General features: G+C 43.3%; 1 protein-coding gene across 1 annotated transcript in view; it reads right to left on the bottom strand.

Annotated features, from left to right (window-relative positions):
- Positions 1 to 1,079: 1,079 nt before the first annotated feature.
- Positions 1,080 to 25,627, bottom strand: part of MSH4 (mutS homolog 4) — a 95,205-nt gene continuing 70,657 nt past the window's right edge. Inside the window, exons 13-20 of the mRNA XM_069102218.1 lie at positions 22,718 to 22,821; positions 20,862 to 20,986; positions 16,868 to 17,068; positions 11,883 to 12,001; positions 9,095 to 9,223; positions 6,754 to 6,928; positions 4,370 to 4,458; positions 1,080 to 2,321 (exon numbers count right to left, since the gene is read on the bottom strand). Coding sequence (XP_068958319.1) covers positions 2,121 to 2,321; positions 4,370 to 4,458; positions 6,754 to 6,928; positions 9,095 to 9,223; positions 11,883 to 12,001; positions 16,868 to 17,068; positions 20,862 to 20,986; positions 22,718 to 22,821 — 1,143 coding nt within the window. The 3' untranslated portion in view covers positions 1,080 to 2,120. The remainder of the gene's footprint in view (positions 2,322 to 4,369; positions 4,459 to 6,753; positions 6,929 to 9,094; positions 9,224 to 11,882; positions 12,002 to 16,867; positions 17,069 to 20,861; positions 20,987 to 22,717; positions 22,822 to 25,627) is intronic.

Here is a 25,627-nt window from a genome sequence, read left to right as displayed (position 1 = left end):
TCTCGCAGCATACAGACTGCTTCCTTGCTTTCTCCACCTCCTTCAGAACTAGGAGATACACCTGGAATACGGCACAAACAGTGGTAGGGAACAGGGAGTAGGACCAAAGATCCCAACTGGGAATGCTTTAGCAACAGAGCACAAGGCAGATACTCTGGAAACACTTTGTCACCAAAGAGCTGGCTACCTCATGGTGAATCGGGATGGCCACGATAGATCACGATGCCCTCTAATACAGGTGCTGAGGGAATATGAATCGCGTAATTGCAGGATGGACCAATGCGGGTGAAATTAGATTTTTTAAAAGAGCAAAGTACCTGATTTATAGAACTACAAATCTACCAGCATAATAACTATATATTATAGATGCGATGGTGACTGGAATCTGCAATTGTTCATCTCCAATTCAATTCAGGTCAGTGGACATGTATTAAGCCTAGCATGCAAAAGTCACTTAGCAACCCAAGGTCTCTGTCCTCAAGGAAGCCCACACTGGATGCGGACTAGGGGATGGAGATAGGACATCTCCATGCACCAATTCAATAGGGCGCCAAGGGCCCCCTGTGGCTTAATTTTTACACTGGGCTAGTCCACATGATCATTTATGGAGCTCTGTCCTTGGGTGATTTTCTGGGCATGTTTAAGCCATAAATAAATTGGTCTTTGATCGTCTGAAGGGTCAATACAAAATATAATTTATGTTTCAGTAACAGTTAAATAATGCTAATCTCCAATAAAGACAAAAGCTGTAAGTTGGCTGCAGGTTTTTTGCTTGTTTCTGCATTAGGACACCGGACTTTCACAACATATAGATTGTAAAAGGTCTGGTAGGATCTGACCTTTGTGTCAATCCCAAAGGAAAGCTGAGACATTGATACAACGTTGAATACTCCAGCTGTCCCCACTTACGTTTTCCTTCCTTAACTCTTCCTTGTCCTTTCCTTACTGGCTTTTTGCCAATCAAAAAAGCCACCATATTTTTTTTAGAGACCACCAACTGCTAGAAATTTGTCACAGGGATCAAATTCTGTTTTGTGGATAATTCTATACAAAGAACATTTAACAGCAAAGGCGATGAATTAAAACAAAGATAGACTTTATTAAATAATGTCAAATCCCAGAATTGTCTAATACATTCACTTCCCAAAATGTGTCAGAGGAAATAAAATTAAGTAGCAGGACTACATATTTTAAAATATTCTAAATCCTGAAATTAAATTACAGCTATAAAAATCATATTTCATCAGACTAAAAAGTTGTTTCTTCATATATCTGGCTAGTAATATTTGCTTGGAATTATAAGAAAGAGTAGCATTTAATAAAGGAAACAACAAACCAATGTTGAAATTTTTAAAAAGTCAACAATTATAAACCAACATTGACATAATATTCTACCTGAATTGAGTGAATGTAAACTTCACATGAAATTAGGAATTTGCCTGGGCCCCTGAGAAGTGCCTGGCCCAGCGTCACATGGTCAGGATGTGTCTGAGGCAGGCCTTAAAGTCATTCCCTGGACCCTGGGTGCCCCTCTCTGTTCACTACAGCATGCAGCATCTCGGGGGCCACGACTCTAGTAACATTAAACACTCAGAAACAGAGCAGAGACCTGAAATGCAAGTTTTCAAATAAAAAACAAATTGTAGACACATGTCATGGCTAAGTCACTAAAAGTGACCCTTTTTCTCAGTGTAACAATGACAGCTCACATCTGTACAGGGCTCACTCTGTGGCCGGCACCATGGAAAGCATTTTGTAAGCCTTCTTTGACCCTCGAAACAACCCTGAGATACGGGTGCTCTTATCATCCCCATCCTACAGATGAGGAAACAAAGGCAAACAGGCGCCTCCGGTTACACAGACAGTGAGCATCCAGGCCTGGATTAGAACTCAGATCTTTATGACCCCAGGCCTGGCACTCTATCCCCTGTGCCACCCACTCACCTAGTATATGCTATTAAGAAGATAAATTTATCTCAGGTGAAAATACAGAGGCTAACATGCTGTGGATTACAAATGAAGAATATAAAAATTCAATAAAGCTCATCATTTAATGTTGCTCTGGACAAAATAGACTTGAGTTCCCCTCAACTCAACGTAAATGGTTTGGGGGATGTAACTTATCTTTCTTCAGGCTCTTCTGACACTTGTCCAGCCGCAGATAAAGCTGCTTCAAACTTGGTCTTGAGGCCTCTCAAGTACAGGCGCAAGCTCCCTGAATCCAGCTGTGAATTTCTGGCCGTCTGAAGGAGCCCAGTGGCCAGCTGGTACACGGCCCTCTGCCTGGCGGCTTCAGGAGAGCTGCTCTGGCTTTGCTGTTCCTTAAAAACATACAAGGCAGTCATAATGTGCACAGTAGGAGCTTCACTTTATCGACTCATGCTGGGCAATGTTCTGGGGCTTGTCAGGGGCTCACAGAGCTCAAGAGAATGTTTGATCCGGTGTCCTCTTTCCAAACAACTCAAGACCTAAACAAGTAGCAATTTTTGTCAAACTTAGAAATAAGATTTCTGTTGAGTTCTTCATGACAATTTTCAAATTTTTATTCTTTAACCAAACTACACCTGAAAAAATAGCAGCTCACACTTCTTAGTTTAATTTCAGAAAGGAATGGGAAATCCATCAGAAATCTGCACAGTAAGACAGTATGGGGACACCGAGATGCTGGCAGGAGCCTTCTCTCTGTGTAGCCACAGACATCCAGAAACAAAGTGGACACCCATCTCTCGGGGAACAGCCAAGCCACTCATGGCACCCGAATGAACAGTAAAGACAACAAAGGGAAATGAGCAGACCAGGGAACATAACAACCATGGTCTAAATGGAAGGACAACTGTAGCCACAGAGTCGAACCTGAATGCTGTGAAATCACAAAGACCAAACCTGGCCAATAAGAGGTGGGGGCTATGGCTGTGGAGGGCTGCAGACAATGTCAGACTCACTTCTGGTGCTGGCTGGATCTATGGGACCTTTTATATTTTTTTGTAATAGGGAATGGCTACACTGGAAATCACGGGCAGTCAGCCAGTGCGGCAGACAGAACGCCAGGCCTCAAGTCAGGTCTGGAATCATGACCTGAGCTCAGACACTTCCTAGCTGTATGACCCTGGATGAGTCACTATGCCGTTTGCCTTGGTTTCCTCATCTGCAAAATGAGCTAGAAAAGGAAACAGCAAACCTCTTCAGTATCTCTGCCAAGAAAATCCCAAAAGGAGTCACAGAGTCAGACACAGCTAAAAAAATGACTGAATAGCAAAGATTTGCAAAAATACATACAAGGATGCTTTTCACACTAATTTTTTTTTTTTTTGCTCTGGGAAAGTTGTTTTTCATTAAAATGTTTTTTTATGTTAATCTGTTACAGTTTACTAATTCAAATGAAATGATGCTGTAAGATCGTGTGAGCTCACTTTGAGGCAGCAGCTGTCAGCGGAGCCTTGTCTCTCTGAGATCCTCACCTCCAAGGGGTGGCAAGGGGTCCAACTCGAGCAGCCTCACACTGCCCGCTCCTTTCCCACCCTCCTCTCCTTGAACCTCCCTTCCGAATTCCATTCCAGGCCAGGGAGGAAGATAGGAGCCTGGCTCAAGCATGGAGTCCTGACAAGACTCTGGCAGCCCCCCAGACCTGCCACACCCCCATCACTCTCTACATCTACTACATTGAAACAAGAGTCGTTCCATGAGGACAACGATCCAGGATCCAGACTTCTAGAGCAGAGGTGCGTGGCCTTCCATCTCCCTGCTGGTTCGAGCTGGGCTCCCTTCAGTGCCAAAGGACTCCCTCCATCTACATATGGAACGAGGCGGGGGCAAGGCTCTCTTTAGCTTCCTACCCTTGAACCTGCCTGATCCTAACTCCCCCAACTCTCTTCCTTCCACTCTCACAACGTTCGGAATGAATCATCCCAGCTCAAGAAGCATCTCTTCAGTGTCTACTGAAGGCACCAAGGGTAGGCCAGCAGAGAAAAGAGAGAGGAGGCCAGGGAGGAACCTCCCGCCACTTAGCTCAGAGGACTTACTCTTTCCCCTCGGTAACTATGACTGAACTCAATTTCTGGCATGGTTCGTCTATTCAGGGAGAGCAATTTCTTTTCCAAACAGAAGACTCACATTTCACCTTCCTCCTAAAGAGAAATTCTAGATGAACAAATATCTTTAAAATAAAGTTAAATGCTTTTTAAAAAATCCACAATGTCAAGTCTGAATTTTAATATAAATTTTAAACCAAATTATTCTAATGCACCTAATTGTATATCAATTTATTTTCAAACAACCCATGACCCAATTAGAAGCTCTGATGATTTAAAGAGAAAACATTTCATGAGACTTTAAGGGATAAAAGAATTCTTTTGCTAAGAAGTACACTTACCATTATCTGCCTAGAGATCTGAGTTCTGATCTCTTTTGCATCTGAAATAATTGACTGTGGGAGTGATGATGCTTCTGCAGCCTTGATCCCTGGAAATGTAAAGAAGGTCATGCCTTATTTCCAGGACTGAGGTTGGTATTTATACTGATAAATGTTAACTAATAAAACGGGTTTTTTTGTTGTTATTAAAAAAAAAAAACTAGACCTGTGCTTTGTGTGGTATAGCAACAAAGGGCTGGCCCTAGAGTCTGGAAGCCCTGGGTTTGAGTCTTGGTTCTGACACATGGGGGTCATAGAAGCTGCACCAGTCTCCTCACCTCTGGGGGGCTCCAAGAAGGTTGTGGGTCATAGACAGAAGTCAGGATAACAGAGGGGTGAGTCACAAAGACACTTCCTCTGCCCTCCTAAAGAGCATGTCCAACAAGACCATCTCTACCTCTTCCTTCCACAACAGCGGTTGCCACAGTCCAGGGCCATTGGCAGGGCTAGAAGCGAATGGGCTCTGTCGCAGGTTTTCTGCTTGAGGACAACCCAAGAGGGAGCTCTGAGAGGCCTCCTACTCCCTCCTGCTCCCACGCTCTCTCTCCTCTCTCTCCCTCTCTCTCTCATTGTCTCCCCCCACACCATGTTAGATTTGGTGCCTAGACTATTTCTTCCCCTCAATTCTTCTGTCCTTCCTTCTGAAGGCAGCTCAAGTCTGTTCCTGAATAGGTCTACACCATCTTTTCTTAGTCTTCTCTTCCTCTAGGTGGCTTGGAGTGAGCAGAACAGTGGGGCCTAGGAAGGAGATCTGTGCACGCATCATTTGGGAGGAGGGAGAGATTGAGAGGATGGCCTGACAGAGATTTGGGGGACCCTGCCCCCTTTCCTGCATCCCTGAAGCAATCCTAGTAACCAGAGATAGCTAGCAATTTCTACATTGTAAGAGAAAAGTTGTTGCTAGCCTGGTCTCAAACCTGGGATTCTGAACCTGAGCTCCACAGATTCCCCAAGGTTAAAGACTGTGGAAAAGCAATTAGAATTGAATTTTCAATAACCTCCACCTGAAATATAGCTTTTGCCTCTATTACTAATGTTGGCTGCAAACATACTCTCAGAAGAGGTCCTCAGGTCACTGTCAAAAGGCTCCATACACAGCCAAGGGTTAAGGCCTCCAGTCTCAAACACAGTCCTTCAAAGACAAGATCTCAGATTTCTTGTTCGTGGGGAGATTCCTGACCAGATGCATTTTGAATAAATGAAGCAACATTTGTACAGCCTGATGTGACGGTTTGTCTAACATTTAAAAATACACATCTTAGAGGCGGCCAGGTGGTGCAGTGAGTAAGAGTGCCGGCCCCAGAGTCAGGAGACCCAGGATTGGTTCCGGCTTCAGATACTTATCACCCACACAAAATAACTGGCTGTGTAACCTTGAGCAAGTTACTTAACCCCAACTGCTTAATAAAAAAAGATTTAAAAAAAATACACATCTGAGACAGTTGCTTCTCAAATGGGTCATAACCTTCACTAAAATAATTTGCACTAATAGACCTCAGATTTATACGTAGTTCAGAAATTCTCTCTCATCTGTCTAGTCTTACTTTTTTGTCACATGGCAAATTTGATAGAGAAACATCAGTTCTAATCTGGGAATGCTTGATCACTGGCTTGTGCATTTATCCCCCTTTGAAATCATAGGATAAAATAGTGAAGCGCCATGGAATGTGAACAGGACACAGACTCCACATCCTGCCCATGCGGTCAGACCTTTGTGGAGGGAATAGAGACCATACAAAGACCCTCAACACTAGATCTGTGATTTAACCGCCACACAAAACGTCAGCTGAAGAAAGCCCATCAAGCAATGCCAGCCTGGAGCAGTGGCCTAACCACTAATCTGGACACAAAAAGACCCATGCTGACTCAGAAAAGCCCTAGTGACCTTGTCCATCTTCTATGGGATTTGGGTTTATTTTGTTAAACATCTCTATTTGTTACACAATATGCTCTGGCCCCAGGGAGTACAGCAGGCCCCAATGGACCCAGAGCCCTGAGAGGTGCTAAATGACAGCCCAAGGGCATGTGTCAGAGGTTGCCTTTGGCCCAGGACTCTCTGCTCCTTGTCCCCTTCCTTCCCATCTATGCTAAACCACATCTGTCTGAAACTTTCTAGATGCTTCAAGTGTTCACACAACTTGGTGAACTTACGTGGTTCATTATCAGCTCAAAATTCAATTCAATTCAATTCCTTAAATAAAAGTTGGGTGTTTGCAAGAAAGACTAGTCCTGAGCAGCATAAACACCTAGCCCTGGAGGGAAGCATCACTCAGACCAAGTGGGTCTGACTGGAGCCTGCCATCCTCTCTTTGGAGCATTTATGTGGACAGAAATCACTGAAATACCGTAATTTTTTTCTTCTGTGTGTCCTTTTGAGAGTCTGTGGGTGTAAGTGATTGACTCTCGGTCTCTCTCGCCCCTTCTCATATGCTGCACTTCAAAGTGGATATTTTCCACATTGGGAAACAAGGCGTCCATCTGGCATAGCTCCAGGAAATGAGTAGCAAACAGTGTGAAAGCCTGCAGTTGGGACCAGAAATATCACATTAGGACTTGTCAAGTCAAGTGAGCTAACTAAGAATCTTATAGTCACTCGTCATAATTCAGCAATTTGAGTCCCGAGGTGGAGAACCACAGTCTGTTTATTGTAAGGTACTTGGAGAGTTTACCCTTAGTTTTCTGTGCATGTGGACTGGTAGGGGGCCCTGGGATCTCACTGGGATCTTCCCAGAACAGAACCAACCATTCCATCAGCATGTCTTAAGGGCCCACTAGGTTCCAGGGTCTCTAGAGGGGATTCCCTCTCTACCAAAGTGCATCTTCAGATCAGGGCCCCGAAGGGTTGCCTGAGAAGGGCAGTAATGCTCTCGTCACTCCCCTACCAAGGGGTGGTGTCAAAGCATGGGAACCAATGTTGTCCTGACTCAAAAACCATTTCTCTATCCTCATACACATACAGCCACACAAACAAACACATCTATGTTAAATCATTGCGGAAACAACATGTCTCTCAATAACCTAAAAGGAGATGTTTTATCCCATACATATTTCATCTATAAATGCCTTCTAAAAATACACTGCACACGTCAACCCTAGAAAGCAGGTGCCTCATCACACTTCTGTGGGTCTCCCTATGCCTTGAAATCTTCTTCCTCTTCATGGATTTCATAGCCTGCCCCCTACAGCCGGTGCCACATCCCCAATGTGGATGGGCCAGCTACAAAGGGCATTCTTCCAGGAAGCCTGCTTTGTTCTGGGAAGTATGGGGATTCTCCCCTACTTACCTAACAACACAGTATCTTCTATTTTCCTATGCATTTATCAGCCTCTACTTGCTATTATAATTATTTCTGTTTTTACCTTTCCAACTAGACTAAGCTATTTTATTGTGTGGACAGCCAGCTGGTTATCAGTCCAGTAAGAACTACATTCAGATCCTGCCTCATCCTCATCCATGAAATGAAGATGACCAAAGCACTTCCCTCTCAGGATCGCTGTGAAACCCCATAAAGATAACAGATGTAAAGGAGTTTGCTGTATAGATTTTAGCTATTATTACTATTGATATTTATTTTGTTTTTCCTCTAATGTTCTGTACATGTAAGGTTATTGTTGAAGTGAATCACTAAACAACTTCAGAGGAGATGACAGCGGACAAACAAAAAATGTTTAAACTTTCACATTCTGTACACATTTCCTTTATAACGAATCCCCTTCTTTCCTCATGTAAAGGTTAAGACATAAATAACATAATCTTGGGGTAATTCTGAGCAGACACCACTGCTACCACAGGCAGAGACAGGGAACACAAAGAAGGTTTGAAGAAGGGAGTGATGAGTCATTAAATAGGTTATCCAGGGGACTTTTTAAATGACAGGTGTGACGGCTCTCATGAAATATGGCCAAATAACGACCACAAGAAAACAGTCAGCCAGAAACTGACCCAGGATTCACATCACAACACAAATAATAGGCATGTCTGGAGATTGCCAAGGCTTGTGACACACTTACATACATGAAGGTAAGAACTAGAGGTATGACCATCCCCAGTATATAGATGAGAAAGTGGAGACACAGAGAGGCAAGTGACCCACTCAGAGGCCGAATCTGAAACCCGGCCTTCCAGATTTAAAGTCCCACACTCATCATCAGCAAAGCTTGAAGAAAATCACAACTACAAGACTCAAATAGGAAACAAATGTACAAATAAAACTAAACAGACTACGAGGAAAACACTGAAGAAAACCTTGGTTACAACAGTCTGTTGATCAAGTACCCTACCAAAAAAGTGTTAAAAGTTCATAAAACCGTAACACTTTCAGAATTCATGTCTTAAATCAATTGTCTAAATGTCTCCAAAACAACAGAAAGTCTGAACCTATGATCCTATTGTCATTCATGATCCGATATGTAAATTTATTATAATCATTATTTTTCTATCCCCATTAGGACTATCTCATTAGCAATCCTATCAAGGGAGGAATCCAGTTCATCCTTGGTACTTTTCCGCCACCTCCTGAAGCTTTGTGCTATCTGATTAGGCACGAAGGGGTATTTTACTACCTAGGACTGCTAAGGGACTTTATTTGTGAGCAATGTCCATTAAAGCCAGTTAGATGCTTGTCTAAATGAAAAAAGTTACATCAAAAAGTAATGGAATGAATATATAAGAAATATGGAGAGTACCTTCAAGCTCAGCAGATATTCACAGACTGCATAACAAATGCCAATGCCTTCCTCTGTATTAGTGCCTCTGCCAAGCTCGTCAATTAAGATGAGCGACTTGTCGTTTGCATTATGTAGTATATAGGCTATCTAGGGAAAAATATTTTAAGATTACTCACTTCAGCTACGAAGCTGTCAGGATGATAAAAAACAAAATTAGAAAAAAATACAGATTATTAATTCATCTGAAATGAAGCTTTACTGAGAAATCTGCTGCCTTAAATTCAAGGCCAGTAATTACAATGGTAATTATAATATTAATGGCTGGTGGGTGCATAAAAATGCGCTGCATGTGTGCAGGAGACAACACAAAGCAAGTAGCCCACATTTAAATTACAATCGAGGGGAAGAAAATAAAGCAATAAATTTGATTTTATGCTAATGGGGGGAAACCCAAGATCTAATGACTTGTAAATTTCTATCATTAAATATTTGACTTTTCAAATTTCTTTTGACATAGTTAAAACTGTTATAACCGCAAAGTACAGGAAGAATTATACAGTGTGGAAGGTCATGGCTAACCCAATCCAGGCTAAATCCCCAAGCCACCAAACCCAGAAACTTTCTGGAAAGGGCACCAGATACGTGTCTTCTTCGTGGAGTGATGTTACAGCGGAGGGATCAGCTTCCCCACCACAGGAATTCCATCCTATTTATGACACCATGCTGCCCCAATCTGATGTAGCCAACTTCATGAATCAGGTATTATTTTCCTACTAAGCTAAGCTTCTTAAAGGCAAAGACTATCGATCAATGAACCAACAATTCCTTGTGCATTTACCCTGTGCTGGGCCCAGCTCTAGGCCCTGGAGACAAAGACAAAAACAAAACCTAAATGAACTTACATTCTAACGGGAAAAACCACACACAGGCATCTTTAAAAGTATATGGAGGTAACTTTGGCAGGAAGGCTCTAGCAGCTGGGCCTTAGCTAGAGAGGGATCTGGAAGGGAAACCAGGGCTTCCCTTGAAGTATTCCAAGCATGGAAGACAGACATGGAACCAGCCACTCACTCTCAGTCAATGACTTGATCAGTCAAGCACTCCCTACATGCCAGCCCTCTTCTAGGCACTGAGAGCACGAGTGCAAAGACAGCACAATCCCTATTCTGAAGGAGCTCACAGTCTATCACGGTCCTATGTTAGTATGTCTGCATTAAGTATGTTCCTGCAAGATAAACACAGGTAAAGTTGGATCGGAGCCTTGGAGACCCTGTGAATGAAAGCTCAGGCTTTCTTCCCTAGACGGTGGAGGAAGCAGCTGAGGGGTGGAGAGGTCCTGGGATGGTGCCTGAGTTAAGCCAGGAATGCCAGAGTCTCCAAAGCTTCAGACTGAGGACCTGACTGGGCAGCTACCCAGAGCTCTACAGGAAGGGGCAGAAAACCAAGCTGGGAAGGACTCTAACAGTTCCCTGTTCTTTACAGGAAGAGATTCATCTATTTCCCCCAATCACTGTAGCCTGGGCCTAAGAGCTTGCACACTGTGTGTGTCGGGGCTAAGGGGGCAGGAAAAGGGATGAAAAACCGCTCGAGTGGGGCTATGGGACACAGGGAGGGGACGCCCTCTTTCTAAATTGTTGGGGCTTGGGGGGTTTCCCAGATCAGAAGAGGGGGCTGTGAATTTGTTGGGATTTTTTAGTGCATCTAATTACAATCAGTGTCCTTTACCACCCTATGTATTTTATTTGATGTATTTATAGTATTATTCTGAGCGGGTCCGTAGGCTCCAGCAGAATAACTGCCCAAGGGGCCTGGGCATGACATAAATGGGTTAAAGAACCTCTGGCCCAGAACAATACCTGACAAACAGTAGGTGCTTAGTAGATGCCCAATTGATGAGTCCTTGATAACAACAGTGAAATGCCCTTCCCTGTTTCCTATGCCTGGTGTTCAAGGGCCCCAGTCAACCTTCAGCCCTGCCTGCTTCCTGAAGCCTTCGCCGGTGTCTGAGCCCACCAAATGAACCCGGGCCTTACAAAGAAGCTTGCTCTGCTCTCTCTGGTGCACTAACTGTAACCGGCAATGTGGTCTGATCTGTGGACTGAAGAGGATGAGTCATCTGTGGATGACTCCCTGCACTGTCTCATCCAGACTCTGTGTCTTCCCCAGACCCTAACACAGACCTCTAAAAACAGCAGGTGCAGAGCACTTCTGAATGAATGAACGCACTCCCCCAGCAGCGAAGAAGTCCATGCATGCTGTATAAATGATATACACAGGCAGCACAAGTGAAGCTAAAACATCTGCAGGAAACGGCAGCACCAGAAGCCCTGACAACGCTCCCTGGCTCCTGGGCTGCTGCAGCAGGCCAGTTTGGCTCCCTTGGGCCCCGCCAGCTCTGGGCCAGAGTTAGCCAGCACAAGAAAGGGAGATGAAGGGCATGAAGGTGTTTGAGAGCAGAGAAAGCTTTGTCGTGGCAAAGTGAAGATGACTAAAAGGTGCCTGCTGCCAATGCAAGGTGTTTAAATCAAGCAAGCCTGGGAAATCCCACGTGAAAGGTGTGAGTCATCACAGGGAGTGTGCTTCACGTGCTTCATAGAGACGGATGCGCCTTCTACCTAAAGGACCAGGTTTTCTCCTGCAGCCTGATGTGAAGCTCACTGTGTCACACAAGAGACCCAGGAGGGAGCTGGCCTGATGCCGTCTGGTGCTCAGTGTGAGCACAAGCCTATCTCACAAGGCTCCCAAGCCGCCAGGTGACGCCCAGCTGTCCAAAAGCTCGTGATGTTTCAAGAGCCGACCCTGGTACCTCTTTCATTTCCTTCATGAATGTTGATGAATTTGTTTCCAGGGCATCATCCATACTGATCCTAGTGAAAATCTGTTCAGTGATTCTAAATGAAGAATATTCTGCTGGGACAAATGAACCTGCAGAATTAAGAAAAGCTGTTAGGTACATTTGTATTTAAAGCAAAAAGAAATTCTTTTATACAAAACATATTAGCACGGAACTTTTTCTCTTCTATTGTACAAGAGTTAATACTTATATTTAAAGAGACCAAATCTGAAAGGTATTGGTAGATGAAAAAGAATGAAAAGAAATGAAAATTCAACGAGAAAAAATTTTAAGTAAATAGGAAGAAATTCCTTTTAGAAAAGCAAACAAAGTTTCATTCTCAAAAATTCTTAGAAAAATGTTATAGCAAATGTGACCAGAAAACATTGTTGACTACACAGCAGTAGAACATCAGAAGAAAAACCCACTAAATTTTCATCCATAAAACGAAGTTACTGCCCCTGAGGACATGATGCCAACTCCACCAGATTTTATATCCCTCTCTTGAAAGCAGATCTCAACAGCCCAACTTATAAACCTGCTCTATATAAAGAATGAGATCACAAAATGCACTTTAATGCCATTGGAAGATAAAAGCATGCCATTATTTCTATGTTAAAAAAATGGTCGGCATTCAGATTTGTGAAAAAAAAAACATCCATCCTCAAATACAAATGGGCGACATCAGAGAGAAAATAGCAGCTCATTAAATCCTAAAGGACAATCAGTTTTTCTCCCTATAAATTCATTGTCCAGTCTGGCAAGAGACAAGCTAAGAAAGGTTTAAAAGCAAAATTTTTTTGGTTAAAAATCACCCTCAAAGGGTCCGCCAGACTTGGGATTTCATCCTTCTACTGACATGCACAATCTGTCAGTAACTTTAGAGGGTTACATCGTTGTCTGGCGCCCTGACAGGTTCAGAGGCTTTGCCCATGGTCACACATCTTGAACCTTGGCTTTCCTAACTCCAAGGCTGCCTAGTGCCTGTTTTTTTTTTTTAAAGAATCCAGGAACACTGGTTATATAATAGTATCAGATTTTTCTGAGTATTAGGAAAGAGCCAAGAAAAATTAAGATAAAATTTTTAAAAGAAAAACTTGTTTTACATTAAAAGATCCTAAAGTTGTCCAATATCAAACAAGAAGAGAAAATAAATGAGTATTCTGATGACTATCTGCAATAATTGCTAGATAAGTAACCACAAAGAGAAGGTACAATCTTCCTGTTCTTTTTTGTTTTAAAGCAATTGGGGTTAAGTAACTTGCTCAAGGCTACACAGCCAGTTATTTCTGGGTGTGGTGCTGAGTATCAGAGCCCGGATTCGATCCCAGGTCATCCCAACACTGGAGCCAGTGCTCTTACTTGCTGTGCCACCTGGCCGCCCCATAATCTTCCTATTGTAATGGGAAGGGCCCTAAGCTGGGGGCCCAGGGCTCTGGGTTCTAGTTCTGCTCTCCTGCTAGCTAGCCATATGGCCTGGAAACATTAGTCCAACTCTTGAATGCCTTCAGTACACAGTGCTGGTGCCCAGTCTGCACATCTGCAGCCTTGGGGCCTATCTCTCTCCTTGTTTCCTCTGTACTCTCTGGGGGCAGATCAGTACCAAACAGGCAGCCACGGAGGCAGGGGTCAGCTTTGTGGTAGCCCTGCTCACTGTCCTTGTCACACTGTGGGGACTGCTTAGGACTGCCTCACTCCCTGCCACCACACCACTCCTCCCAGATTTTCCTTGGATGAGGCCTTGGGACATGAGGAATGGTGTCTGATGGGAACTGAGGAGTTTTCTAAGCTGAGTATGCCAGGAAGCGAGGATCAGAGCCCTCCAAGGAGACGTGCAAAAGGGCCCTTCTGTCTCATCTTGGAGTTTCTGCTGGCTTTCTCTGGCTGCTTGGCTGCACTGACATAGTATGCGTGGAGTCCAGAAATGAGACATCCTTCTCACAGTAAGACTGGCTGCAGTCAGGGTTGGTGACAGAAGAGTCAGGGCCTGGCATGAGCAGAGCTCAGAGCAGCAAACACGGAGCCCAGGCCCTGGGGAGCAATTTCTGGCAAGGCTGTACCACAATCCCCATCCGGGGCACTGCCAGAGGACACGTGTGACTCTGTGGCTTCACAACAGGAGCTGCCCCTGCCAAGTGCATGCCTCGGACACATCTTACGTGCTGCCCCTTCATGTATGCACCCATGTCGGCTGCATGCATGTCCCTCCTCCACAGGGCAGCGTGCCCACAGGTATGCAGGGAAACCTTTCACGTGGGTCACTATTCTGGGCTCTTTCACTCCATGTCTTCTGCTTTTGCACTACACACAAGCACATGGGTGGAGACTGGGTGCCAGCTCCCTGCTGTCTGGGGTGCAGCGGGACAGAGCATCTAAAATCACGGGAGCTCTTTGTCATAGCCACATCCAAGGGTCTAATGCCGAAATGAAAGAAGCTGGAACCTCAATCACAACCTAAGAAACCACAACATCTCACGAGGCCTGGCGCTGCTGCCAGTCCTTGCCTCCTTCCCCGACGGCAGGTGCATCACCTTCTCCTTTGCTGCCATCCCAGGCCTTCTCTGCTCAAGCCTCCCGAGCACTTCCCCTCTCAGCCTGACAAGACACAGGCTCCCTGCCCAGTGCTCCTTCGTCCCCCCTTCCAGATCTCTGACCCTGCCCACATCTCCACTCCTGTGCCCTCAGTCTGGTCTCCTGCAGAAGCCCTTCCGCTCAGTTGTGTTCATGTTGGTATGATCGCTTTGTGTGTGTGTGTGGGGGGGGGGGGGATCTTCACACTGGTTTTCCTCCTGTCTATAAATACTTGCGGATCTCATTAAAATTCTTCGCTTGACCCTGCCATCCACTCACACTCTTTCCCTACATTTCTTCTCCCTTTACTTGACAAACAACATGAAAGAGCTGCCCACAACCATGACCTCACTTCCTCATCTCCCATCTACCCCTCAAGCCCTCCCACTCTCATTTCTGACCTAGTCATCAGACTCAAATTGTTCTTTCCAAGGTTATCAAATTTCTGTTTCTTAAAATTATACTTTGTATCTTTAAATCATCAAAAATCTGCCTTCTTCCTCTTTCATCCCCAGTCTCACCTCCAACCTGTCACAAACACGACCAAGTAGCCCACCTTCCCACTGTCTCCATGGGCCAAAATGCTCATCTCCTACACTCCCAATGGGGGAAGAGGGGGTATGCTTCATCTTCAGGCCTCTGGAACCCTGCTTGGTCTGAAAGAGCTCCTGATTCTTTCAAGCTGTTTGTCTTTATTGTGTTGTCACTGCATAACTGTTTTCCTGACTCTGTTTGCTTCACTCTGCATCGGCTCATGTAAGCCTTCCCAGGATTCTCTGAAAGTATCCCCTCCACCATTTCTTATAGCACATCGTTCAGCCATTCCCCAATTTATGGGCACTCCTTGAGATTGCCTTTCTTTGCTGCCTCAAAAAGAGTTATAATTTTGTATGTCCTTAGTTAAAGGTTGTTTTGCTTGGCCTACCTTCACTCTAATTCCCCCTTCTCCCCTTTCTCTCCTATCTCCCTGTAGAATGAAATGTGTTTCTGTACACAACTTTGTGTGTATTTTTCTTTCCTTTGATCAGTTCAGAGGATATATATATATATATAATCTCCACTCCCCCTTACCTTTGTTGTTTGCATAGAGACCTACCTGCGTACCCTATGTTAAATAATTCCCCTAACCCTCCTTTCCCTTCTCTACCTCATACCATGCCTCCCCCATTCTTCTTCCCCTCCTCTCTAATCTCTTAAGTTCATCAGTCTACACCAGGATTCCTCCCAGGTTTGTCTAATAAGACTGTCTCAAGGACGCCTGATGGCGACAAGGCTCAGAGGGGGCGCATGGATCCTCTCCCCATATCAGAATGGAAGTGTCTATCTTTGTCTGGTTACTTATTACTGATTGTTTATCTTTTCGGTTTTATGTTTCTCTTCACTCCTGTGTTTGAACTACAAAGTTTCTCTCCAGCCCTCTCTGGCCTTTTCACCAGGAATGCAGAGAAGTCTCTATTGCACTAAAGATCCTCCTTCCCCCCTGTAACATTATACTCCGTTTTGCTGGATCAGTTACTCCTGGCTGTAACCCCATGTCCTTTCCCTTCTGACATATACTCCAAGCCTTTTCTGACTGTGACCCTGACTGTGGCTGCTGGGTATTTAAAGTCTTTCTTTGCAGTATTTTTTCTTTGACCTGGAAGTTCTGGATTTTGGCTGTGATGTGTCTGGGAGTGTTCATTCTGGAGTTTATTTCAGGAGGTGACCCCAGGGGTTTCTTTCTGGTTCTACCTTTCCCTCCAGTTCCAAGCAATCTGGAACAATTTCTTTGAAAATTTCTTGAAACAGATGTCTGGGCTCTTTTTTTGTACATGACTGGTGCCACCAAGGTCATATCCACATAAGACCTGACTCTTGGATGAGCATACAGACTCCATCTCTGCTTCCACTGGGCTGGGGTCCTGGGTCACTCATTGTTCCTCATGGCATCAACACTCCTCTGAGAAGCCTGACCTGGACTCTGACTTCCAGATTGCTGTGGTTCTCCTGACCTTCTGAAATTCCCAAGGTCATCTGGTCTCACACTAGACACAGGAAGCTAAGGTGTCACTGATGAAGCCAAAAGACCAGCCTTTCTGAATGCCTGCACTGACCAGAACCAGCTGCCAAATGTGGCTGCATATTACCAGCAGCTTGAGGGAAACTCCTGCTTTAGCACAGTCTTCTACAATTCTAAATACAGTCTGTTCCATGTACACAAGTGGAACTCAATAAATACTTACAGAGAGAGTAGTGCGTATTCAAGGCCTATTAAGAACAGTTACTATAATCCTACATAAAAGGAGTGATCTCAAATTGTTTCTAGAAGCCTAGAAATGAAGCTTTGGACACTAAAAGGATTTAAAAAGAGGGTAAGCTGAATGCCTGCAGAACAAATGGTCACTTACCAATTTGGGCCATGATCTGACAGAGAGCAATCTGCTTCAAATATGTCGACTTTCCGCTCATGTTTGGCCCAGTAACAATGATGAAATTGCTCCCCTCGGTAATGTAAGTATTGTTAGCCACAGGCCTTTCCAAAGATATCTTCTCAAGGACAGGGTGCCAGCCCTGTTTGATGGCTAATGTGTCAGTGAATTCAGGTCGAACTAAAGGGGAGAAAGGAAGATTTTAAAATACCAACACAGAGCATTCAGACTTTTTCCTTTCTATACTTTACAGCTGATTTGAAGGAGTGGAAGGTTTGAATCCTAGGTCTGCCATTTACTAAGAGCATAACCATGGGCCACTTAATTTCTCTAGGCCTCAGTTTCCTCATATGCAAAGCAAAGGGTTTGCACCAGGTGACCCCTAGAATCCTTGCCAGCTCCAAACCTAGGACCCTATGGATAAACTCTATTAAAGATAAAAAAAAGACATTTTATGCTTTAGATGGGTTTTTGCCCAGAGTTTGAAGTTCTTCTTATCATATCTCTTTTCTTCAGTTAATTTTCCTTAAGTCTCTGGTGTGGGGCCCGGGCCCACTACCAATCCAGACGTTCTCCAGCTTGTCAAAATCATTCTGAAAATATTTTTTTAAAAGAGTAAGTCACGCAATTTCACCTAATTTAAATGACATATTTAGTGCCATACCAATCAATCTACCATAAAATTACCTTATAGAGCTAGAAAAAATAGTAGCAAAATTCATTTGGAAGAACAAAAGGTCCAGAATATCAAGGGAATTAATGAAAAGAAATGCTTGGGAAGGTGGCCTGGGCAGACCAGATGTTAATCTGTACTATAAAGCAGCAGTCCTCAGAACTACTTGTACTGGCTGAGGAATAGAGCAGTGGATCAAGGGAATAGACTGGGTGCACAAGACTCAGAAGGCAATGACTACAGTAATCTACTGTTTGATAAACCCAAAGACCCCAGTTTTGGGATAAGAGCCCACTAACAAGAGTTAGAGAGCATTATCAAATGCAAAATGGATAATTTTGATTACATTAAATTGAAAAGTTTCTGTACAAACAAAGCCAATGTAACTAAGATTAGGAGGGAAGTGGGAAATTGGAAAAGAATTTTTACAACCAATGTCTCTGATAAAGGCCTCATCTCTAAAATATACATAGCATTGAGTCAAATCTATAAGAATACAAGTCATTCCCCAACTGATAAATGGTCAAAGGACATAAACAGTTCTCAGAAGATGAAATTAATGACATCTATTAGTGCTCTCTAACTTTTTTTTCATCATAGAATCTTCCCCTCTCCATAGATCTGACAGGTAAACTATTCCTTGCTCTCCAAGACTGCTTACAGTATCAGCATTTATTCCTAGATTGTGCACCCATTTAGACTTGACTTTAGTTTGTGGTGTTAGATATTGATCTATGCCCAATTTCTGCCATACTATGTCCCAGTTTTCCAAGCAGTCTTTGTCATTCCCCAATTGATAAATGGTTATAATCCTTCTTTACAACCTGACTAATGATAAATGTGAAGGTATTTGTAGATCCTATATTCGAGTGCATGCTGCCATGGCAGGGGAGGAGGAGAGGGAGGGGGAGACAATTTGAAACTTAAGGGACTGTGGAACTGAATGTTGTAAATTAAAAGTAAATAAACAGGGGTGGCCAGGTAGCACAGCAAGTAAGAGCACCGGCTCCAGTGTTGAGAAAACCTGGAGATCGAATCCCGGGCTCGGACACTTAGCACCCACCCAGAAACACCTGGCCATGTAACCTTGAGCAAGTTACTTAACCCTGATTGCTTAAAAATAAAAAAAAAGTAAATAAACAAATTATTTTTTTAAAAAGAGTAAGTCATGCCAGTCAGTTTTATTTTCTTTTGTCTAAGTGTTACTAAAATTGGTGATCAGAAAAACTGCTATAGAAAGAATTTTCTTTGCTTTTATTTTTCAAAACCCTAAATGTTACTGATGTTTGTTTTTATATTACAAATATTTACAGGTTATTTCACCTTTCTGAGAGGTCCCTGGAACAAAGGAAAACAAGTGAAACTAGTAAAACTGTGACCTCTTCTGAAAGCTCATGCAACATTTCACATCTGTAACAAACCCCTCCACCTCTATTTTTTTAAATTAACAGAAACTATTTTCTCTTTCTCTCACTTCCTAATCCCACTGAAAATATAAAGAAAAGGAAACAAAATTCTTGTAACAAATATCCAAAACAAATTCACCCCAAGGGCTGTTTACAAAGATATAGGCGTCTCATCCTATAACCCAAATGCATCAGCTGTGTATAGGGGACACAGCAGCTTTATCACCAGCCCTCTGAGGCACAGAGAATCTTCACAGAGCTGAATTCTCCTCCTGGTTCTACTCATTTCCTTCTTCATTGGTGTAGAGATGGGTCCCCCAACTGATGGCCCTAGAATGCCGATGTCCCCCTGGAGCTTGGTTCTCTGCGTCTGCTCCCTTCACTCTGTCAGTTCCCACGAGTCTTTCCACATGTTCATAAACTCCATTTCCTCATTTCTTGCTGCACACTGAAGCTGCATCACCATCACAAGCCACACAGCCTCTCATTGATGGGCACTCCAGCTTTCCTTCTGCCCTCCCAGTACAGGCAGAGATCGGCCAGTAAGATACAGCAGCACACCGACAGCACTGCCAAGCTCTTGTGATCGTTCTTTGTAGGAAGGTCTGAAGCTGCCACCGCTGGGCCCCCATTGGCCCCCACTTCTTTTCATTATTTCTCTTGAGATTCTTAATCTTTTTCCCTCCATGTGAATTTCATTTTTTTTCCTAGTGCTATACAGTAGTTAGATTAGTAGGCATTGAATAAGTAAACTAATTTAGGTTGCACTGTCATTTTCATTATATTGGCTCATCCTACCCAGGAGTAATTACTATTTTCAATTATTTAAGTCTGTTTTATTTCTGCTGTTGTTTACAATTCAATTTCTTTAGTTCTTGTGTAGATCCTGGGAAGGTAGACTCCAAGTATTTTAGACATTCTGTAGTAATTTTAAATACAATTTCTTTATCCGTTCCTGCTGGTTCTATTGCTATCACATAGGAATTCTTACAATTTTTGTAGATTCATTTTCTATCCTTTAAATTTGCAGAAGTTATTAAACCTTTCCAATTCATTTTCAGCTGGCATTTTAGGGTTAAGTACACCACTATATAATCAGCAAAAAGGGATCGCTTTGTTTCTTCTTTGCCGATGCATATCCCCTCAAGTTATTTTTCTCCTTCCGGTACTATGTGAAATAGAAAGGATGGTGATGGACTTGCTTGTTTCATTCTTGAATTTACTGGAAGAGATTCCATTTTTATCTTCATTGGAAACAAAGGCAGATCTTGGTTTTAAATCATTTTAAGGAAAGCTCTGTTTTTTTTTTCATTTTCTAATGTTTTGTTTTTTTAAACAGAAATGCATGTCATGTTCTGTCAAAAGTTTTCTCTCTGTTGATACAATCCTATGGTTTTTACTTTACTATTAACAGGGCTAATTAAGTCTATAGGTTTCCTCACATTAGATCAAGCCTGCATTCTTGGAATAAATGTCACCGCTTCAGAGTGTATAGTCCCTTCTGTTATTTTTGCAGACAATTCAGGCGATATTATAATTAATCATTCTTTGCAAGTTTGATAGGACTCACTAGTGAATGTAACTGGGCCTGGGGCAGTTTTTTGGGGGGCAAATATGTAAAAGGAAATGGCCAAGAGTCACAGAGGATAGACAGACACACGCAGGTGGTGGTGTGTGTCATTACGGAGGGCACTGCATCGAGGAGATAAGAGACTCCCTGAAATATTCTAACATATTTAGTTGGTGAAACCCAGATCTACCCGTTATGTTGAAGTTTAGAAGCCCAAAGACAAAGAGAATTTGTTTGACACACATCAAACCTGTTCTAGCCCATTTTTTTAAAATGGAGGCTTACAAAAAGAAATTAAATCTTCTGCTAAAAAAAGTAACTTACCATAATCAGAAAGAGTGCAGGTGTGAGCAAATGACAGCAACATGTCCAGCATGGACACGATGTCCGAAAGTTTATACAAGCAGTGAATGTGCTCATAGATGTCTCTCAGCAGCTGGCACACTACCCTGCAAACAATGTCTTTGGTTTAGTGTCTTTGTGTTAGAGCTAACATGCAGAATAACACCAAAGGGACTGTCAGCAGGAAGGAAACATCCTTTTGAACCAGGTGTGCAGGGTGACTTGGTAAGTGGCTCTGAGCCCAAAAGGAAGGAGCTAGGAATGAAACAAAGAGGCCCCCCGAAGTTCTGCAAAATCCACAGGATACAAGGAAGACCAGAAGGAATCACAAACGGGACAGCTCGGGAAATTACAAGCTTAATTTATTATATCTTTAAAACTAGAAGCAACAGGTTCCTACTAGAATTCCTACTCACAATTGTATGGACAGTTCAAGCCCCTTTCTCCAATCTGACATGCACGTGGAAGGATTTCTAATACCTGATGCTTGTTCATTTCATTGTGTAAAAGAAAGATCACTGATTATGGGAGAAATAGCCTCTAATTTTTTGCCATATATACTCTTCTTCATGAATACATAAAAGATCTTCAGATTTATTACTTTTCGCAGTGAAGAAACTCCTTCCACCTGAGCAAATCTCAAACAGCCTTTGACTATCAAATGAGATAATGTAGGTAAAGTCCTCTTGGCGTTTTTCTAGGACTTAGCAGATAAGACTGAGGGGGTTGCCTAAAGCCCAGGTGAACAGATCTGCACAGGTTCTCCTTTGTTTTAAGAGTTTGGCTGTGACTGGAAGGAGAGCCAGGGCCAACAGCTGGAGGGGATGCCCTGGTCAAGGGGGGGGGGGTGGTTAAGTGAAGATGGGTAAAGCAGGGAGGACCGAAGGCTTCGCTTGCTTCAGCTGTGCCAGAACACCCGTCGTCCTTCAGGCTCGCCTAGGGCTGCCAGGGGATACTTAGCACTACACGGAGGCTACCTGCTCCTAGCTCATGGAACTGTCCTAAGCCTCAGTCTCTGTCTTCCTGCCTCCACTGTCTCCCTCGCCCAATGTACCCTCCTCACTGCCACAAAATGAATCCTTACACAGAGATCTGGCCCTGCTACTCCTGGGCTCAAGAACCATATGTGCTCCTAGCTGCTTCCTGAGTAAAGACCCACCCTGACCTTCCCAGTCTTATCTCACCTCACCTTCCTTAGAAACCAGGCCAGAACACTTTCTGCCTAAACACAGGCCATCCTCTCGCACCTCTGGGCCTTCTCCCAAGTCGTGCATTCTGATTTCTTACATAGCCTTTAAGCTCAGATGGAAGCCCCATCTCCTCCAGGAAGCCTTGGCCACAGGCTCTCTCCTCAGACTTGGTAGCTGTCTGATGCATCTATCACACCCTCATGTGTCATACAGGGCTCTGCACTGGTGGAGGCCACTAGAGCTCCTTGGGGGCAGGGCCTCTGTGTTGGCTGAACCCCTTTACTCCCTGCCGTTCAAACGGAATTTCCAGTCCATTAAAACAGACACGTCTCCCCTCCTCACCGGCATTTTATCTCTATCACCAATGACCAGATTAATGTTTTGCACGTAGGAGTGTTTAAATAAACATTTGCTGAGAGAATGTTTGATTTCCTACATTCATACAGTGTAAAGAGTTTTTAGTGGGACCTAGTTAGATAATATTTTATTTTCCATTTGCTAAAAATCATAATTTTTTTATAATTTCCAACCAAGTAACAAAAGAATTAATAAACTGAAATAAACATTATTAACATTACTAACCATTAGCATTAACATAACAAACCAATCCAACTCAGTTCAATAGTAAAATATTTTAAATTCTCTTACATGTAAGTCATATGATAGATTTCTCTCAATGACTCTTGGCATCTTTCATTCATTTTAATCAAATCTGTTGATGTGAAGCTATATGTGTTTTTCATCTTGGTAATCTGCCGAGAAATTAAATGTTAAAATTCACCACTTAGTTACAATTAAATTAAAAACAGTTCTAGTAAATAAAAAGAAAGATTAAAAGGCAGCCACTGAGGGGGAAAGCTACCCCAGCTAAACACAGAACAAAAGAACATCTCAATAAAATGACTAAACCAAATTTTATTATCTGATCACATCATTGTTATGGATAAGTCTAAAAGCTGATTTAAATCAAGAAGTCTTTGCCCGGGAGCTGCCTGGGAGCAATGATGAGGTCTGTGAATTCCCAAGAATCTGGCCAATGGCCTTCAAATACTTCAGACCTCAGTTAACCCTGTTCTCTTAGGCAACTCTGCAAAACAGCAGCTACCTGGAAAACAGGCTCACAGTTTGCACCTCTGGGGTAAAACGGAAATCTTTCTTCCTCAATGTTTTCCTTTACAACTATAGAAAAGGCACTAGAGATAGTCAGGGGAAGCATGGCGGACACACAGGGACAATCATTTGGGGGACACAGAGAAGGCCCGTGCAGCTGAACAGCAGTGTGAGGGAGGGGAATGATTGATGTGTCATTAGAGTGGGCAGGCAGAACGGGGACTGTCTGAGTTTCAATGTCAAGGAGAAGGATTTAGATTTGATACTAGAGACAACAGTGAGCTGGGGGGGGGGGGGCTGGATCAGACCGTCGCTTCAGAAAAATCACTCTAGTGACTGTGTAGGGAAGGGACTGGAGTGAGGAGAGACTAGAGGCAGGAAGACCAAGGAAAGGGCTCCTGCAGTGGTCCCCGTGACAGGGCCAAAGTGGAGGCTGTTCAGGAAGAGGGAGCACATCCTCACCTCTCAGTCACCAGCTTAGTTCAGGCCCCCTCACCCTCACCTGGGCTGCTTCTCCTCCATCACCTGCCTCATCTCCTGTATTCCAACCTCTCCTCCACACTCTGGCTACAATGATGCTCTAACAGAGCAAGTCTGACCCTATTGCCCCCCCCGTTACCCCATCCCAGTGGTGCCAACAGCCTCTCAGACCAAGGTCGAGTCCCCTGGTGCCAGGATAGCGTCTCAGCCGACACTAGATCTAGTCACTGAATCCTGACCACTGTGTCCCCGTCTGCTATTAGCCTTTCACATGTGTTTTGCTTTCTTTCAGCCCCCCTCCTCAAGCATTTGATAAACCTTGTTGATTGATTGACTGTTAAATTCTAGCAGCACAGTTGAGTGAAAAAAGCACAGGATTTAAGAGTAAAAAATTTGGTTTTCATTCCAGTTCTGACCTTTATGAGCAATGTGTCCCTCAGCCTCTGGGCAGCAGTGGGCTGATAACTGTTTAACAACCAGCTCTTCAGAAAAAAAAAATCTGGTACATTTTAAAGCTGAACCTGCCTCATTCACGTTTTCTCCATCACTTTCTTAAGTCTAGATACTCAACAAAACAACTGGCCAGGCCTTGATTCATAGCCATTGGTTCTCATAAGCCGGTCTAAGCCAATGGTGGCCCTTGTCCCTGGGATGTGGTCAGAAGACTGAGCCAGACAATCTCTTGGGCTCCCTCCAGATCAAGGCCCTATTTAATGATCCTTAAGTTCCCTTGAGTCTCCAAGTCTGAAGTTTGGAGACTGAGTGTTAGCTCATAAACAGAATAAAAAGGAGGGAATGAATACAATTTTAAAAGGAGGGGGAAACTAGAATTGGGCTTTAAGAAAAAATGCAGATACCACGGAGGAGACTGAGCTGCGTGGGGAGCAGCCAATGGCACCATCCCTGTGGGTGAGACAATTCCCCACAGCAGCCGGGGGGGGGGGAGGGGGGGGGGGGGAGCCATGACTCTCTCCGCTCAGGTAGCAAATTGGGGGTTCTTCATTTGAATGGAGCGGAGATCTGAGACAGAGGAGACAGAGATCTGAGATGGTGCATGTCTAACAACACATATTTTAAGGACAAGTCTAAATTTTGTAACACGAGAATGTCTGTATAAATATGTGCACATGATCCACATTTTTAAAAAAGTAGTTCAATCATCATTTCAGAATGAACCTTAATAAATTCAGAGGGAAGTTGACCACCAGGTAGTGATGTACAATCCATGTTCATCTGAATGAAAAATCCTCGAGCAGAGCTAAAACTGGTCTTTAAAGGCAGATTGTATTTTTCTGCTAGTTGTGTTATCATTCCTAGTATCAACAAAAAGAAAGAGAGAAAGAAGTACATTGTTTAATTCAGAATCTATTTGAAAACACTGCTCTTCTATAATTTTATATACCCACTGGAAAACCAGACTTCAACTTATTATACATTAAAATACTCGAAATCTGCTTACAAGTCATAGTAAGACATGACTAACATTTTAAAGTCCCCATAAAAAACACTATCTTCACTTTTTCAGAGAGGGGGGATTTTCCCCTCTTCCCTTAAAATGTAGTCAGACATGGCATCTTTGTGTTTTCTCTGCCAGTTATGAACAGTATATCTGGTTTAAAAAATACTACACAAAGCATTAACGACAAAATTTGCAAAGTAATAAATTTCCTCTCCCAATTTTTAGGAATTGATTGTTTTCTATAGGGATCTCTCCTTGGCCCCCTGGGTCAGCTACACATCTGATTACTGTTTTACCGATGGTGTCAACAATATCACTGATACTGATGGAGTGCTTGGGATCTATGTTTGTAAAATCAATTTGTAACATCAATTTGTAATACCAATTTGTAACATCAGCAATGATGGGGTGCTTGGGATTTATATTTGTAACATCAATTTGTAATACCAATTTGTAACATCAGTAATGATGGGGTGCTTGGGATCTGTATTTGTAACATCAATTTGTAA

This window comes from Petaurus breviceps, unplaced genomic scaffold, assembly GCF_028583685.1.
Source record: "Petaurus breviceps papuanus isolate PSGF00001 unplaced genomic scaffold, PetGlider_PUasm1.0 545, whole genome shotgun sequence".
In the NCBI taxonomy this organism is placed as follows: Eukaryota; Metazoa; Chordata; class Mammalia; order Diprotodontia; family Petauridae; genus Petaurus; species Petaurus breviceps.
This window is presented reverse-complemented; position numbering and strand designations above follow the sequence as displayed.